General features: G+C 42.7%; 1 protein-coding gene across 1 annotated transcript in view; it reads left to right on the forward strand.

Annotated features, from left to right (window-relative positions):
* The window catches only part of VPS53 (VPS53 subunit of GARP complex), a 139,888-nt gene that overhangs the window by 77,038 nt on the left and 47,994 nt on the right, over positions 1–14,856 (forward strand). The window contains exons 13-14 of the mRNA XM_059148582.1: positions 2,237–2,331; positions 13,368–13,610. Coding sequence (XP_059004565.1) covers positions 2,237–2,331; positions 13,368–13,610 — 338 coding nt within the window. The remainder of the gene's footprint in view (positions 1–2,236; positions 2,332–13,367; positions 13,611–14,856) is intronic.

Raw genomic sequence — 14,856 nt, forward strand, 5'->3', positions numbered from 1 at the left:
ATATGTTGATTTAAAACAGAACATTCTGTATTATATAAACTCCCAATTTATAATTACCAGAAGCTGCCCTGTAGATGTGTGAAGATTTTTGGCACAAGAAAAATATAAATAGGATAAATATTATAGGGTTATTAATATTGCTATATTGATTATATTACTATATTAATGATTATTACTATATCAATAATTGTATTGATATTAAGTATATTAAAGGATTATATAAATATAAGCCTTATGATGACTAATCTGGGCATTGTGGCTATAGTTTTCAGTTCTAAAATCAGAATATCTGGTCATATATAAGTTAGACAAATCACATTTATCTATTCATTTAACAATTACCTTATTGAAAAGAATGAAATAATAGATAACTGATTTGGAAAATATAGAACAATTAGATAAGGACCACCCCTATACAGCCATTGTACTAAATCATGGATCCACCATTTTAAACTGTTGGGAGTGTGGGAGAAACTTCAGTGCATCTGTGAAATGAAGTGGAACTTTGGATCCAGCCAATTCAAACTTGGTGAACCCAGGCTGGGGAGTCTCTTGTGGACTTAGCCTCAGACCTGACTACTTTGGTGGTAGCTTCTGGCTGATAAGAAAAAAAACCCAACTGTAATTTAGGGAATACCAAAGTTTCTAAAAACCTTGCCAAAAAACCCTAAAAACATGGAACTCTCCGAAGGGGATAAGAGAGAGAGCTAAATAGGAGATTGAAGGGGATACTAAGGTTGACATTGAATTTTTGGTGTTCATTTCCAGTTTTTACAGATGTTTTTAGCCATTCTAGTGTTTTATTTTTAAAAGTTACTAGACGGGGGTGCCTGGGTGGCTCAGTGGGTTAAAGCCTCTGCCTTTGGCTCAGGTCATGATCCCAGAGTCCTGGGATCGAGCCCCATATCAGGCTTTCTGCTTGGCAGGGGTCCTGCTTCACCCTCTCTCTCTCTGCCTGCCTGTCTGCCTACTTGTGATCTCTGTCAAATAAATAATAAAATCTTTAAAAAATAAAAAGTTACTAGAGGAAGAGAATCATTATTGTGTTTGTCATTAGGGGCTTAGTTTTTCCTATATTTATTAAAAGATACGAACAGTTCAACCCAACAGGTATGCTATGGGTTATCAGTTTATGCCCAGATTATACTCTAGCATCAACACCAGCAAGGGCTAAGGGTCCTTTTGTTGGCATTTGATAATAAATAGAATTGACTTTTTTTAGAAATTGAAAGAGATATCTAGGAGGATCTTCACTTTTTTTTTTTTTTTTGAAAAGGAATTAGGGAGCAAACAGTTTTTAAATGCTTGTCTACCTAGATGGCCTGTATATCAGTAGTTTTTAAGTATCAACTGGGGACCAGTGCTGGCCATTTTACAGTGGTCCATGGCAAAATATAAAGACAAAACTGCCTGTCTGTCTGTCTGCCTATCTATCTGTCTATCTGGCATAAGGTCACCAACTGTCTTTTCATAGGAAGGACTGCCCTCCTGCTGCTATAGTGTTTGTGTGTAAAATACTCTTAGGAACTGATGAGAATGGGAAGTGGCAAAACAAAAAGTTGGCAATGCTATGTTGGTCCTTTACCATTCTTTTTCTTGCATTTACTCATCAGTGCAATTCAACAGTCTGGAAGCCATAGTGGCAAAGCAGTGCTGTATCAGAAAGAGTTCTAGTTCAGGAGGTAGGAAGCTTCACCGTCTGCCTTTGGACAGGCTACTAGAACCCTCTGAGCCTTCCTTTAGGTGTAATGTGATAGTACTGATTTCTACACCAAGGGTTGTTGTGAGGAATAGATGAGCTGTTATGTCATATAAAGTGCTTGGTCTATAAAAACAATCACTAAATGAAGGCTGTGAAAAATCTATCACATGAGAGCACTTTAGAAATTCTAAAGCACTGTACAAATATAAGGTACTGGTATTAGCTAGGATTTAAATTTTTTAAAACATCAGTCGGATGATGAATAGCTGCCAGATCGAAAGCGCATGTGTTATCAGAGCAGCAGTAAATCTTTCACCATACACAGCAAGTCAGTGATGCTAACAAAGCTGTGCTCGTTGTGCACAAACTGGCTTGAATCATAATGCAAGACACAGTCCCAGTTCACTTACATCAAGTGCTACTTATCTGTGTCAGGAGTCAACTTTGAAGGGATGTATTCTTTGAAACTGCTTGAAAACTTGCAAAGATGGCTCAAGCGTAGGTTTCTTTCTTCTTTTCTCCTCCTCTTTACAGCCAAAGAAGCCGAAAGCCCCAGACAATCCATTTCATGGCATTGTTTCCAAGTGTTTCGAGCCTCATCTCTACGTGTATATTGAGTCCCAGGACAAGTGAGTGTTGAACATTTTGCTGTTTTCTACTGTGTTTCTCCCTCCTCTGGTCATGATTGGGGCTCATAAGGGCATAAGCCCTTCCAGAGGCTGAAGGAGGGACTTGGCAGGCCTCCTTTGACCCTGCCTGGAAACCTTCTAGGGTATTTTTATATCTTATGAGTGTTATCATTCATTGTATTCGTAAATCTTAGAGTTTGACTAACCTTAGAAGCCTGAGTTTGACTCTTATGTCCCAAATGGATCCCAACAACCCCTTCCTACGTGGGCACTGAGCTCTTACATAGCTACAAGGCTTGACCATGTCAGGCACTGGAAAATGGAGAAAGAAACCTGATCTTTAACATACGTGTTTTCAAGTATACTTTGTTTAGGTTTTCATTTTTAAGTAATTTTGACTTAAAAAAAAAAAAAGTTACAAAAAATTCTCATAGATCCTTCCTCCAGAGAATGCTACCATTTTATACATAATCACAATTATCAAAATCAGGAGGGTAACATTGTGCCATGAGTGTCCACTTTCTGGCTCAAGATCCTGTCATGCCTTTGGTTGTCAGGTCTCTTTAGTCTCCCTTAACCTTGAATATTTCCTTAGTCTTTTGTTTGTCTCTCATGACCTTGACACTTTACAGAGTGTTGACAAGTTATTTTCTACAGTATCCTCAGTTTCAGTTTGTGTGATGTTTGCTCTTGATTTGCATAATCTAATGCATTGCAGGCAAGTATTCCATTACAGGTGATTTTTTTTTAAATTTTTTTATTTGATAAAGAGATCACAAGCAGGCAGGGAGGCAAGCAGAGAGAAGGGGGGGAAGCAGGCTCCCTGCTGAGCCTTGAGATCATGACCCAAGCTGAAGGCAGAGGCTTAACCCACTGAGCCACCCAGGCACCCCTATAGGTGACGTTCTGTCCCTCTGGGTACGTCATTTGGATGTGTCCCATTACTGGTGTTGTTAACTTTGATCACTGGCTTAAGGTGCTTGCCAGCTAGCTTCCTCTGCTGTGAAGCTACTATTTTTCTCTTTGTAACTAATAAGTATCTTATGGGGGGATACTTTGGGACTGTGTGAATATCCTGTTTCTCCTCACACTTTGCCCACTCATTTTGACATCCCTTGATGATTTCTGCCTAAAGCAATTATTACTGTAGTGTTTGCCAAATGCTGATTTTCTGTTACCATCTCCTCTCCTCTTTGATTGGAGTTCTGTAAGGAAGCACTTCCTCCTCTCCCCCCATGTGTTTGTGTTTATTTATGTCAGTTTGGACTGGTGGATTCTTATTTTCTTTTGTTGATTATCATCCATTTAATATATATACTTTTTAAAAAATATTTATTTATTTATTTATTTGATAGACAGAGAGAGATCACAAGTAGGCAGAGAGGCAGGCAGAGAGAGAGGGGGAAGCAGGCTCCCCGCTGAGCAGAGAGCCCGATGTGGTGCTCGATCCCAGGACCCTGAGATCATGACCTGAGCCGAAGGCAGAGGCTTAAACCACTGAGCCACCCAGGCGCCCCAATATATATACTTTTTTTTACAAACTCAGGAGTTCCTGAAAATTTTCACAAGTTTCTGCTGCCAAGTTTCCTCACAGTCAGAGGACTATCTTCAAGTTCCAATGTCCATTATTCATACAGAGGAGGAAGACCCCCTCCTCATCCCTGAGTCTGTCCAAAGCCAGAGGATCTGTTAAGGCCCTTCCACACTGGAAGCCAGATTTTGGAAAGGTCAGGTTTCTGGAGGTAGGCTGGCCCTACTCTGAGACGAGGCCTCGTTGTCTGAAGCACACACTTGGGAGGACCAGACAGTGGCTCACACAGGGAGCACAATAGCGCCTATGAGAAAGTTCTCTAAGGGAGTTCTCTGGGAAAGCATTTAGGCAGTAAAGTTTAGTGTCCCCCCCCCCTTTTTTAATGCTTCTGTTGTGAGTTAGCAAATTCTTATTTCCAAATATGTTTCAGACATAAACCATGAGACTAAGAGGCTATTTCCAGTGGAATCGCTATATAGGACATTATTATTATTCACCTATTTGATTTTGTAGATTATGTCTACATAATCTTTTGGTCCCCAATTACAAAATGTTTTGTTATTAAAGTCGTAGAAAATGAACTTTATAGAAGAGCCATCTGTGTTAACAAAAACAACCTCCTACCTACCATCCCTCCCAAAAAGAGTTACTTTCACGTTTTGCCTTGTAAAGCCAGTTTGCCTCATCCTCTCTGTCCATTGAGCTTCTGTCCGAAGGCACACAGAAAGGCAGTTAATTACTTACTGCTCTTCGTTCTCTTGGAACACCCTGTCTTCTTATTAAAAAGAACAAGAACCCTTTCCCTGGGGCACCTGGGTGGCTCAGTCAGTTAAGGTCATGATCTCCAGGTCCTGAGATTGAGCCCCACTTTGGGCTTCCTGCTTGGCAGGGAGTCTGTTTCTCACTCTCTCCCCCTCCCCATCGCTCATTCTCTTTCTGTCGCTCAAATAAATAAATTTTTTTTTTTTTTAACTAATTTCTCAGGAAGTCAATAGGACACGTGCGGGGGGCAGGTAGAAGAGCTGTTGTTTACCTATGAGATTAACAGGTCTTAGCGCAGCCCACCTGGATGACTTTGGACAAAACCCCTTCTTCCCTCACCAACCCAAATTCTTATTTTTAGAGAGGCTTAAAAGCTGTTGGATCCCGACTTGAAAGTGCATATCTGAGAATAACACATACTTTCCCCAAACCTTCCTGGTCTAGAGAATCGTTTTCCTGAATTATCATAATTCCAGTCTCTACTCTTTTCACATGGCCTTGATTCATATAGAGTATAGTCATTGTTCGTGATACTTCGGGCAGAGAGCCAGACCTCCCTTCCTTAGGGACTCTCCATTTCTCTCTGAAAAATGAAGTGCTGGCCACTCAGCCTGCCGCTTGGCCTCACTAGGATGTTTCCACAGCCCTGGGGATATAGCAGGAGCTACTCGGAGGAGAATTGCGTAGGTTGTACCGATGTCGTTCCAGAATAAGCAGCAAAGGCTTGAAGTAGAAAAGAGAGTTCAAGAAATCCATTCCCTCAACTTTTAAAGCAGAGAATCAGACAAAATAATGCCTAAAGCAGTTGCTATTAACCTTTTTTGAGTCACAGATCCCTTTGAGAGCCCAATGAAACTGTAGACTCTCTTACCAAAAAAAAAAAAAAAATCACATAAACCCACACACTATCTTTTTTTTTTTTTTTTTAGATTTTTATTTATTTATTTGACAGACAGAGACCACAAGTAAGCAGAGAGGCAGGCAGAGAGAGAGGAGGAAGCAGGCTCCCTGCTGAGCAGAGAGCCCGATGTGGGGCTCGATCCCAGGACGCTGGGATCATGACCCGAGCCGAAGGCAGAGGCTTTAACCCACTGAGCCACCCAGGCGCCCCTTACCCACACACTATCTTGAGTGCAATTTCAAGGGGTTCTGCAAAGCCCTTCCTCCCTTTTGTCCAAGAATCTGAAGGGAAGAAACTCAGGTGGGGACTGTTTTGGTACTTATTTCATTCTTGTAGCTCTGACTCAAAAAATCTGCAGTGGAGGAAAATTTTAGACCATTCACAAACTCCCCAATGACAGAGACCCAACAGAGAGTAGTGGAAAGAGCGTGGGCCTGGATGCCGGACAGACCTGGATTTGAGTCAGAGCTCAAGCATGGTACTTAACCTCTCGGAGTTGGCTTTGTCCTCTCTCCAGTGCAGTTAGTAAAGTTCCCCTCACAGGATTAGTGGTGAGGCTGAGAATAGCAGACATGTTGGCACTTGGCATGAGTAGTCAGGAACCGTGCCTGGCCTGCCCTGCCTGTCTGGTGCTCTTATCCCAGAATTGTCAGTGGTTGGGTGGCCTGATCAGTGTTGCCAGCTTTCTGTTGGGCCTGACATGGCCGTCTCATTTCCCTAGCCTCCCACCTGCCCAGAGAAAGTTCTGGCAGCACCTGTGCCAACCAAAAGCCAAACAGCAGTGGGAGGACGAAGGAAGTAGGGATATCCCCAAAGCCATCTCCTTAGCAGATTTGGCTGAGCTGTCCTTGTATGCTTTAAGCGGCTTTCTCAACTTTTGTTTATGTTCCAGAAGGAAGTTCATATACCTTTCCGTCTTGGGAATGCAGGGATTTTCTCTGGCTGACCCTTGGAGAAGAGATTTCTCTACATAGATACTTTCTTCAATTTGCAGGCAAGAGTGCCCCCATTACTCCTTGAGACTTCAGTGCGTGTTTCCTATAAATGAGCACACAGTCTACCTCACTGTAGCACACCTGTCAACATCAGGAAGTTAACCTGATCCGTTAGTACCATTTAATCTGTAGACTCCATTCCATTTTGCTGGTGGTCCCCGTCATGTCTTTTCTAGATCCAGGATCCGTGCCAGGACCACAGGTCCATTTACTTGTCACATCTCTTTGGTCTCTTCAGTCCAGAAAAACAACTCATTCTTTCTTTATCTTTCATGACCTTGAAATTTTTTAAGAGTACAGGCAGCTCGTTTGTGGAATGTCCTTCCGTCTGGATTTGACTAATGTTTTCTCATGATCAGTGATTTATGCAGAAGTGGGGCCGGGTGCTTCTCAGTAATTCACATCAAGAGGCGTGCAATATCAGTTTGCCCTACAGCCTGTGGTGTTCATTTTTATTTTGCCTTTTTTTTTTTTTTTTAAGATTTTATTTATTTATTTGACACAGAGAGAGATCACAAGTAGGCTGAGAGGCAGAGAGAGGGGGAAGCAGGCTCCCCACTGAGCAGAGAACCCCATGTGGGACTCAATCCCAGGACCCTGAGATCATGACCTAAGCCGAAGGCAGAGGCTTAACCTACTGAGCCATCCAGGTGCCCCATTTATTTTACTTTCTTTAGTTGGAGTCTGCTAGGCTTCTTTCCTTATTAATAAGTAATTAATAACAATAACTGTCAGGAAAAACGTTGAAATCATATAGTCTTTTTCTCATCTTTCACTTCCCGCTGATACTTGCCTGAATCATTTATTACTAAGATAGTTGCTGAATGATGATTTTTTTCTAATACCATCATTTCTTCTGTGTTTATTAGTTCTCAAAAGCTTTCTCTTTCCCCCACTTACTATGTCAGCACGTACTCGTGGATTCCAATTTTATTCAGTGGATTATAGCCGTTATTATCTTTATTTAAGTTTATTCTGGGATAAACTTAAACCTACATAAAAGTTTCAGAAATAGCTCAGATTTCCCATATTCCCTTCTCCCAAGTTCTCCTGATGTCAACGTCTTACATAACCACAGGATAGTTACCACACCAGCGAGTTAACAGTTCTATTTGCTAAACTCAGGCCTTATTTGGATTTCCCGCCAGTTTTTCCACTGATGTCCTTTTCCTCTCTCAGGATCCATCATTATTTCATTGCTCAAACTGTCTCTGATTTGGCCACCAGGACCCCTGCAGGCTGGTTTTTCATTCTTTTTGTATGAGCCTATCATTTCTGGGGCCCTTGCTTTCTGGCACAATAAAATATACCAGCTCATCTGGTATTTTCCTATCCCAGCCCAGGAATCACCCACTTTTCCAGGCTCTCTTGTTTTTTTGCCAGGGAATGATATTTAAAAACTAAGTTCTGGGTATCAGGTATGTTCATTACTGCTTGAGTGTCATGCTTCTAGGTCCATGCAGCTGAGAGAGTGAAGAAATATATGTGTGTGTACATACATGTATAGACATATACACCTGTGTCTATTTTTAAGCCAATTTGTATATTAAAACCTGTGAGTTTATGCTCACTCTAATTTTTTTTTAATTATTTTTATTAACATGTAATGTCTGTGATTCCTCAGGCTTACACATTTCACAGCACTCACTGTAGCACATACCCTCCCCAGTGTCCTTAACCCAGCTACCCTCACCCTATCCCCATCCCCCAGCAACCCTCAGTTTGTTTCCTGAGATTAAGAGTCTCTTCTGGTTTGTCTCCCTCCTGATTCCATCTTGTTTCATTTTTCCCTTCCCTAGCCCCCATAACTCTCTGCCCTGCCTCTCAAATTCCTCATATCAGAGAGATCATATAATTATCTTTCTCTGATTGACTTATTTTGTTCAGCATAATGGAACCCTCTGGTTCCATCCTCATTGTTGCAAATGGAAAGATTTCATTTCTTTTGATGGCTGCATAGTATCCCATTGTATGTGTATATCATATCTTCTTTACCCATTCATCTGTTGATGGACATCTAGGTTCTTTCCATAGTTTGGCTATTGTGGACATTGCTGCTGTAAACATTGGGGTGCATGTGCCCCTTCGGATCATTACATTTGTATCTTTGGGGTAAATACCCAGTAGTGTAATTGCTGGGTTGTGGAGTAGCTCTATTTTCAACTTTTTGAGGAACCTCCATGCTGTTTTCCAGAGTGGCTGCACCAGCTTGCATTCCCACCAATAGTGCAGGAGGGTTCCCCTTTCTCTGCATCCTCGCCAGCATCTGTCATTTCCTGACTTGTTAATTTTAGCCATTCTGACTGGTATGAGCTGGTATCTCACTGAGGTTTTGATTTGTATTTCCCCGATGCCAAGTGATGTGGAGACTTTTTCATGTGTGTCTTGGCCATCTAGATGTCATCTTTGCAGAAATATCTGTTCATGTCTTCTGCCCATTTAACTTCATTGGATTATTTGATCTCTGGGTGTTGAGTGTGGTAAGTTCTTTATAGATTCTGGATACTAGCCCTTTATCTGATATGTCTTTTGCAAATATCTCCTCCCATTCTGTCAGTTGTCTTTGGTTTTGTTGACTGTTTCCTTTGCTGTGCAGAAGCCTTTGATGCTGACTCGAATTCTGATCCAACACAACAGGGTTTGTTTTTGCCTTCCCCTTCCTTCATCTCTGACTACACTCTGCAGCAGTGAGAAACTTGGCTCCCTAGATCTTTCATGGATTTACTTACTTGCTTCACTTACCTGTGTGTAATCCATCTCCCAGTTGTGCTCAAGCCAGACCTTGGCTTCCCACCCCCACTGGCCACACCAGAGCCAAATCCTCAACCCCAACCCAAGGGCAGGGGAGGAAGAGGTGCAAATTAGCTTTAGTATCCTTGAATTAACAAGCTTTGTAAGCTCCTGGGGATCCTAAACGGCATTGCCCATGCTCACCTCCTTGCCAGCTTTGTCTTACTGCCATCTTCCTTTCTCTGTGTCATTCTGGTTTGAATATTGTTGCTAGGGATGCGGACTGCAAATCCACCAGAAGAAACCGCCGTGGTCGTTCCTCTGCTGAAACTGTTCTGCGGTTGTCTCTCTTCCTGGGTCACTTCACTGATCAGCAGGATGGGACCCCCAGCAGTAGTTCGCATGGCTCCCCGACATGCTTCTACAGTTCTTGGGCAGAAAGCTCATGCTATAGGGGCAGGGGTGAAAGATACCATCCACACTGTAGTGTGGATATCATAAAATCAAAGCACAGCACAGCAGGTAGAGTTGGGCTTTGGAGTCTGACGTCCGCAAGTTCTGGTTTCAGCTCCAACGAGTTCTGTGACCTAGGGCAAGCTATATTACTTTTCTCAGCCTCAGTTTCTCCATTTACAAGATGGACATAAGAATGCCTTCTCTTCAGGGCCATTGTGAGGAGGTTGTATTTCTAATGCCCTGATTGTGGTGTGTGGTGTGAAGGCAGGAAGCTCCCAGTGGTTTGCTGTGGGAATACAGAGGACTGTGTAAGTCAAACTGTACGTCAAACTTTTCCAGTTCATGACTTCTGCCTTAGCCACATCCCCACTTCATCACGTCCCCCCTTCCATACACCATGTTCTGTGCTCACCTCTGACTCCAGGCCTTTATTCCCTCATCTGAGTCTGCTGCGAAATTTTTTCTCTAGTTTCCTTCGTCTGCAACAAATTGTTCATATCGTCTGTACTGCCAAATTAGGATTTTATTGCTGTCTTGAAATCTAAATATCCTGAGCCTCAGGGTCCTAGCTCCCCAAATAGACCAAAGCTTCTAATGGGCCGATGCTGTATCTTAACCCCCATACACAGAAACACCTTGATCAGGACTTGACCCTTTATAAACTCTTACTTGATTGTAATTATTTTATGGTGTTAAAAAACACCTCCTCATGACCAGTCAGCGGCTCGATAGGCCACACACTCCTTTCTCCAGTAATCTTACAAGAAGGTCTCATCAGAATTCGGGCTAGTGTTTGGTGCCTGGAAGAAAGGACAACCTTTGTTGTTGTTGTTGTTGTTGTTGTTGTTGTTGTTTTAGTTGAACTCATTTATATCTTATATGTGTGGCACCCAGAGCCTTACACATATGAAGTGCTTATTTGAAAATCAATTGGATTGGACCATCTGTGCTGTGACACATTGATCACTCATTTTCCAGTGTCTCATATGGCAGAGAAGCATGGAGATACAAAGAGTAGTGTGGTAAGGGAGGAAAGCTTACTCTGATGGGTTTGTATCTCATCTGCACAGAGAACAGTGTCCGAAATAACCTGAGAGACAGATTACAAAGTATGGAGGATCTTCAGAGATTTTTTAAGTGGAAATTTTCTTTATGTTCTGTGAGCATGGTTAATTTATAATCTGATTGATCGGATTGGCTCTGAAACACAAGGGGAGTAAGTATCCTGACCTCAACTAGTAGGGGAATCAGACTAAGTTGGTTAAAGTAAAAACACTTCAGAGCTCTGGCCCCTGTTTTTGTTGGCACTAGAGATTTGGCAATTAGAACCTCTCCTAAGAAGGCTCAAGTGCAACCTTTTCTTTCTGTTGCATGTTCTCCTCCACTGCACCAGCCCTTGCCCCATCTCCACGCACCCACCCTTCCGTTGCCATCCTTCGGAAACAGTGTGGGGGCTGTTCAGCTGGTATGTCTTGGGCACAGACATAACTAGATTCGCTTCACACATACACGTGAGGGGTAGACCTGGGGAGAGTAGAAGTGACAAACCTTATCCCTACTCTCAGAACATGTGATAACATGAATCAGAGAAGATTCTAGTGTAGAGCAAGCCCCTTTAACCTTATGTACGAGCTTCAGCTCCTCAGTGACAGGCAAGAATGCTGTATCAAGAAGGCTTCTGAAATTACACCAAAGATCAATGAAAAAGAGAGCCCTCATTGATAGCATCGCCTTCTACAGGCCCAGGATGGGAGAAGGTCATCATGTTTCTGGAACATTTGACATCCTTATGCTGGAGGGTAAAGTGTTAAAAAAAATAATAATAATGAAGTGTGAGTGTGTCACAGATGACAGAAGTTGAAATTGAGACAGAGGGTTGGCGTGAATAGAAGCCATCTGGGCCAAGCCTATGGATGAGTGGAGAGGTGAAGGGGAGCATCTTGGCCTGGGGAGGCATCCAGGCATCACAGGCAAGGGCCCAGAGTCAGGGATAGAGATGGGGCAGGGGGCAGTTAAGGTGAGTTGGGCTGGGAGTGGAGGGGCCCTGTGCAGGTGGGATGGGCAGAGGTGGCGAGGTGGCAAGGTGGAGCAGGCAGAGGAGCAGGCAGAGCAGGAAAGGGGGCTGTGACCCTGCAGCTTTCCCAGGTTGGCTAACAAGTTCCTTCCCTGCTCACTGACCCAACGCCACAAGGACCCAGCCCAGGCCCTGAAGTTCTTTGAGGGCCGAGTGGCGACATCTGGGTATAATCAACTTTCAGTAGGAAAAGCTCTTGGGTAAAATGTCAAATTTTCTCCTATTCCTGCTAATTGATGCTGTGTGTGGTTCTTGTCTTGGTCTTCCTGTTATATAAATACATTTTGAAAGCACAGCTGGATTCCTGTAGCCTGAGACAGTAACCTAAAAAGACATAAAATGTCAAGGGGTGGGGACTCCTCCCATTCTTCGTACAGCTCAACAGTGTAGGAAACAATGAGTAGAGAGCCCTGCTGGACCCGAGCTGTGGTGACTCAGTATGACTGAGGCACGCTCGGTGATGTTTGAGAGGGGAATGGGGGGACAGCTGCCACCATTTGTCACCATCGTGACCTGCAGTAAGCCTGGGGCTGCCACACCCTGCCTTCTCCCAAGATTTTTTCCACCTTCAATTCTCAAAGTTTTAAGGAGAAAAACTACATTAAAGGAGAAGGAAAATGTTAGAATACTTTACCATTTCTCCCTGCTCAGGTATCTGTCCTGTGGGCACATTTAGGTTAACTATAGACTATTTACTGACATCATAACCTTGTTGTGTTTTCGGAGATGGGAAGGTAGAGTGGTTTGAATCCCGGGTCCCCTACCCCCTTGCTCTGTGACCCCAGACAAGGTCCTTAACTTTTTTGCTCCTTGCTTTTTGGAAAATGAGGACAGGAGTACTATCTACTTTGTAAGGTTACTGGGAAGAGTGAGTCAAAGTCAGTGAGAGGATGCTTCTCAAGTGCTGACCTGGGTGCCTGGGTGGCTCATTGGGTTAAGCTTTTGCCTTTGGCTTGGGTCATGATCTCAGGGTCGTGGGATCGAGCCCTGAATCTGGCTCTCTTCTCAGCGGGGAGCCTGCTTCCCCCTCTCTCTCTGCCTACTTATGATCTCTCTTTCTGTGTCAAATAAATAAATAAAATCTTTAAAAATAAAAAAAGAAATAAAAATAAAGTGCTGACATGGTGTGTGCCCGGGACATCATAAGTGTTCAGAAAATGATCACTATTGTTACTTAGGGTTTTCATCTGTGGAGAGGGGAAATGGTGCTGATAGGGTAGTAGGACCAGGGCAGGCATTTAAATGGTAGCTTTTAGGCTCAGCTGGGCCACTAAATTGTGTGACAAACTTTCTAGACCTTAATTTTTTCATCTCTTAGAGGGTCCCCTAATAACTTAGCTCCCCTTACAGAGGCTTGGGGTCAGATGTGATCATGAAATGCCTGGAAAAAATATAGAGCAGCACACAAGTAAATGCCAAGTGTTCTTGCTGCTGCTATTGTTGGAGTGCTGGTGGTAGTTAATGAAGATAGGGATGGACATGGTCCAGCTTTAAATGTGAAGAGCATTAGGAATTGTTCACTCATGACATGCAAGCACATTTGCTTTATGTTTCTTGAAATAACATCATAGACTTTCTTCCTCCTAGAAACCTTGGCGAGCTGATTGATCGGTTTGTGGCCGATTTTAAAGCCCAGGGGCCACCTAAGCCCAACACTGACGAAGGGGGTGCCGTGCTCCCCAGCTGTGCTGACCTCTTTGTCTACTACAAGAAGTGCATGGTGCAGTGCTCCCAGCTCAGTACTGGGGAGCCAATGATCGCCCTGACCACCATTTTCCAGAAGTACCTCCGAGAATATGCCTGGAAAATCCTTTCTGGCAATCTACCCAAGTGAGTGCTGTTCTTTCTGACCTCAGTGGGGAAGTAAGATTCTGAAAATGCCTAAATATGGGAATCCAAGGAAATCTCCTCTGACATTGTTTACTGAACTGCTAAGAGTCTCAAGGAGGGAAACACTCTTACTGAGTTCCCGAGGGTCTGAAACTATTTCCTTTCTAATGGGATTCCACAGCTGATCAAGACCTTTGGGGGAAATGCCCACATTGGCTGCCAACACAGGTCAGATCTTAACCACAGTGGACCCAAGGGAGTCGTTCCATTATGTATGTATTTAATTTATCTAGGTTCAACAATAGGTTTTTGGCCAAAAAAGGTAAGGTGGTGGTAGCAATCACTCTTAAACAGCATGGGCAGTTTCATTCAATGAGAGCATACCCTAGGATGATGAGCGCACGGGAGGCATGAGTCTGCTTTTCCCTCGATGTGATTACGTTCCAGAGTCTCTCTTATGGTGTGTGTCTTGTTGAATATAGTCTAATGTTTGAAGGTATAGTAGGATTTGGGGAGAGGGGGTTGCCTAGCACAGCCCCTAATTATCGTGGCTTCACTGTATTCTGGGACATTAGAATATTGCTATATTGCTTATTAATTGAAATTAATGGCTGTTCGACTAAAGTTTAAAGATTTTAGGTTCTGGGGCACCTGGGTAGTTCAGTCGGTTAAACATCTAACTCTCGATCTCAGCTCAGGATTTGATCTCAAGGTCGTGAGTTCAGGCCCCACACTGGGTTCCCCATTGGGCATGGAGCCAAAGATTTTTGGTTCTATAGCAATTTCGATTATGGTAGATTATGATCTAAAGTAATGCTTTGAAATTTAGTGTTTTTAATCATCCCCATGGCTAAATTCAGTAATTCTGAAAGTAGTTGCTGTTACTTTCACTAAAATGTGTCATATATGGGAGTTTTACATTATTTGGAGGAAAGAAAATAAAAGCTCTATGCTTTAACCAGAAATTTGAAGTAACAGATATATTTCACCAATGAAAATTTCTTTGACTATGATAAAAACATTTTTAAGATTCTTTAATAACTTTTATTCTGATCATCAAAATATTATAGTTCACAAAACACAGAAGAGCAGAAAGATAGAAGTAAAGTTAATTATAATCTCACCACCCAGAGAAAACAAATTGAACCTTTTGGTATATGTTTTTCTGTTTTTTTATTTATAAATATAATGTGTGTGATTTTGTGGTTTTGTTTATTTAAGGGTATTGGGACTATACTGCTTGGAG

The sequence above is a fragment of the Mustela lutreola genome, chromosome 15, assembly GCF_030435805.1.
Source record: "Mustela lutreola isolate mMusLut2 chromosome 15, mMusLut2.pri, whole genome shotgun sequence".
NCBI lineage: Eukaryota > Metazoa > Chordata > Mammalia > Carnivora > Mustelidae > Mustela > Mustela lutreola.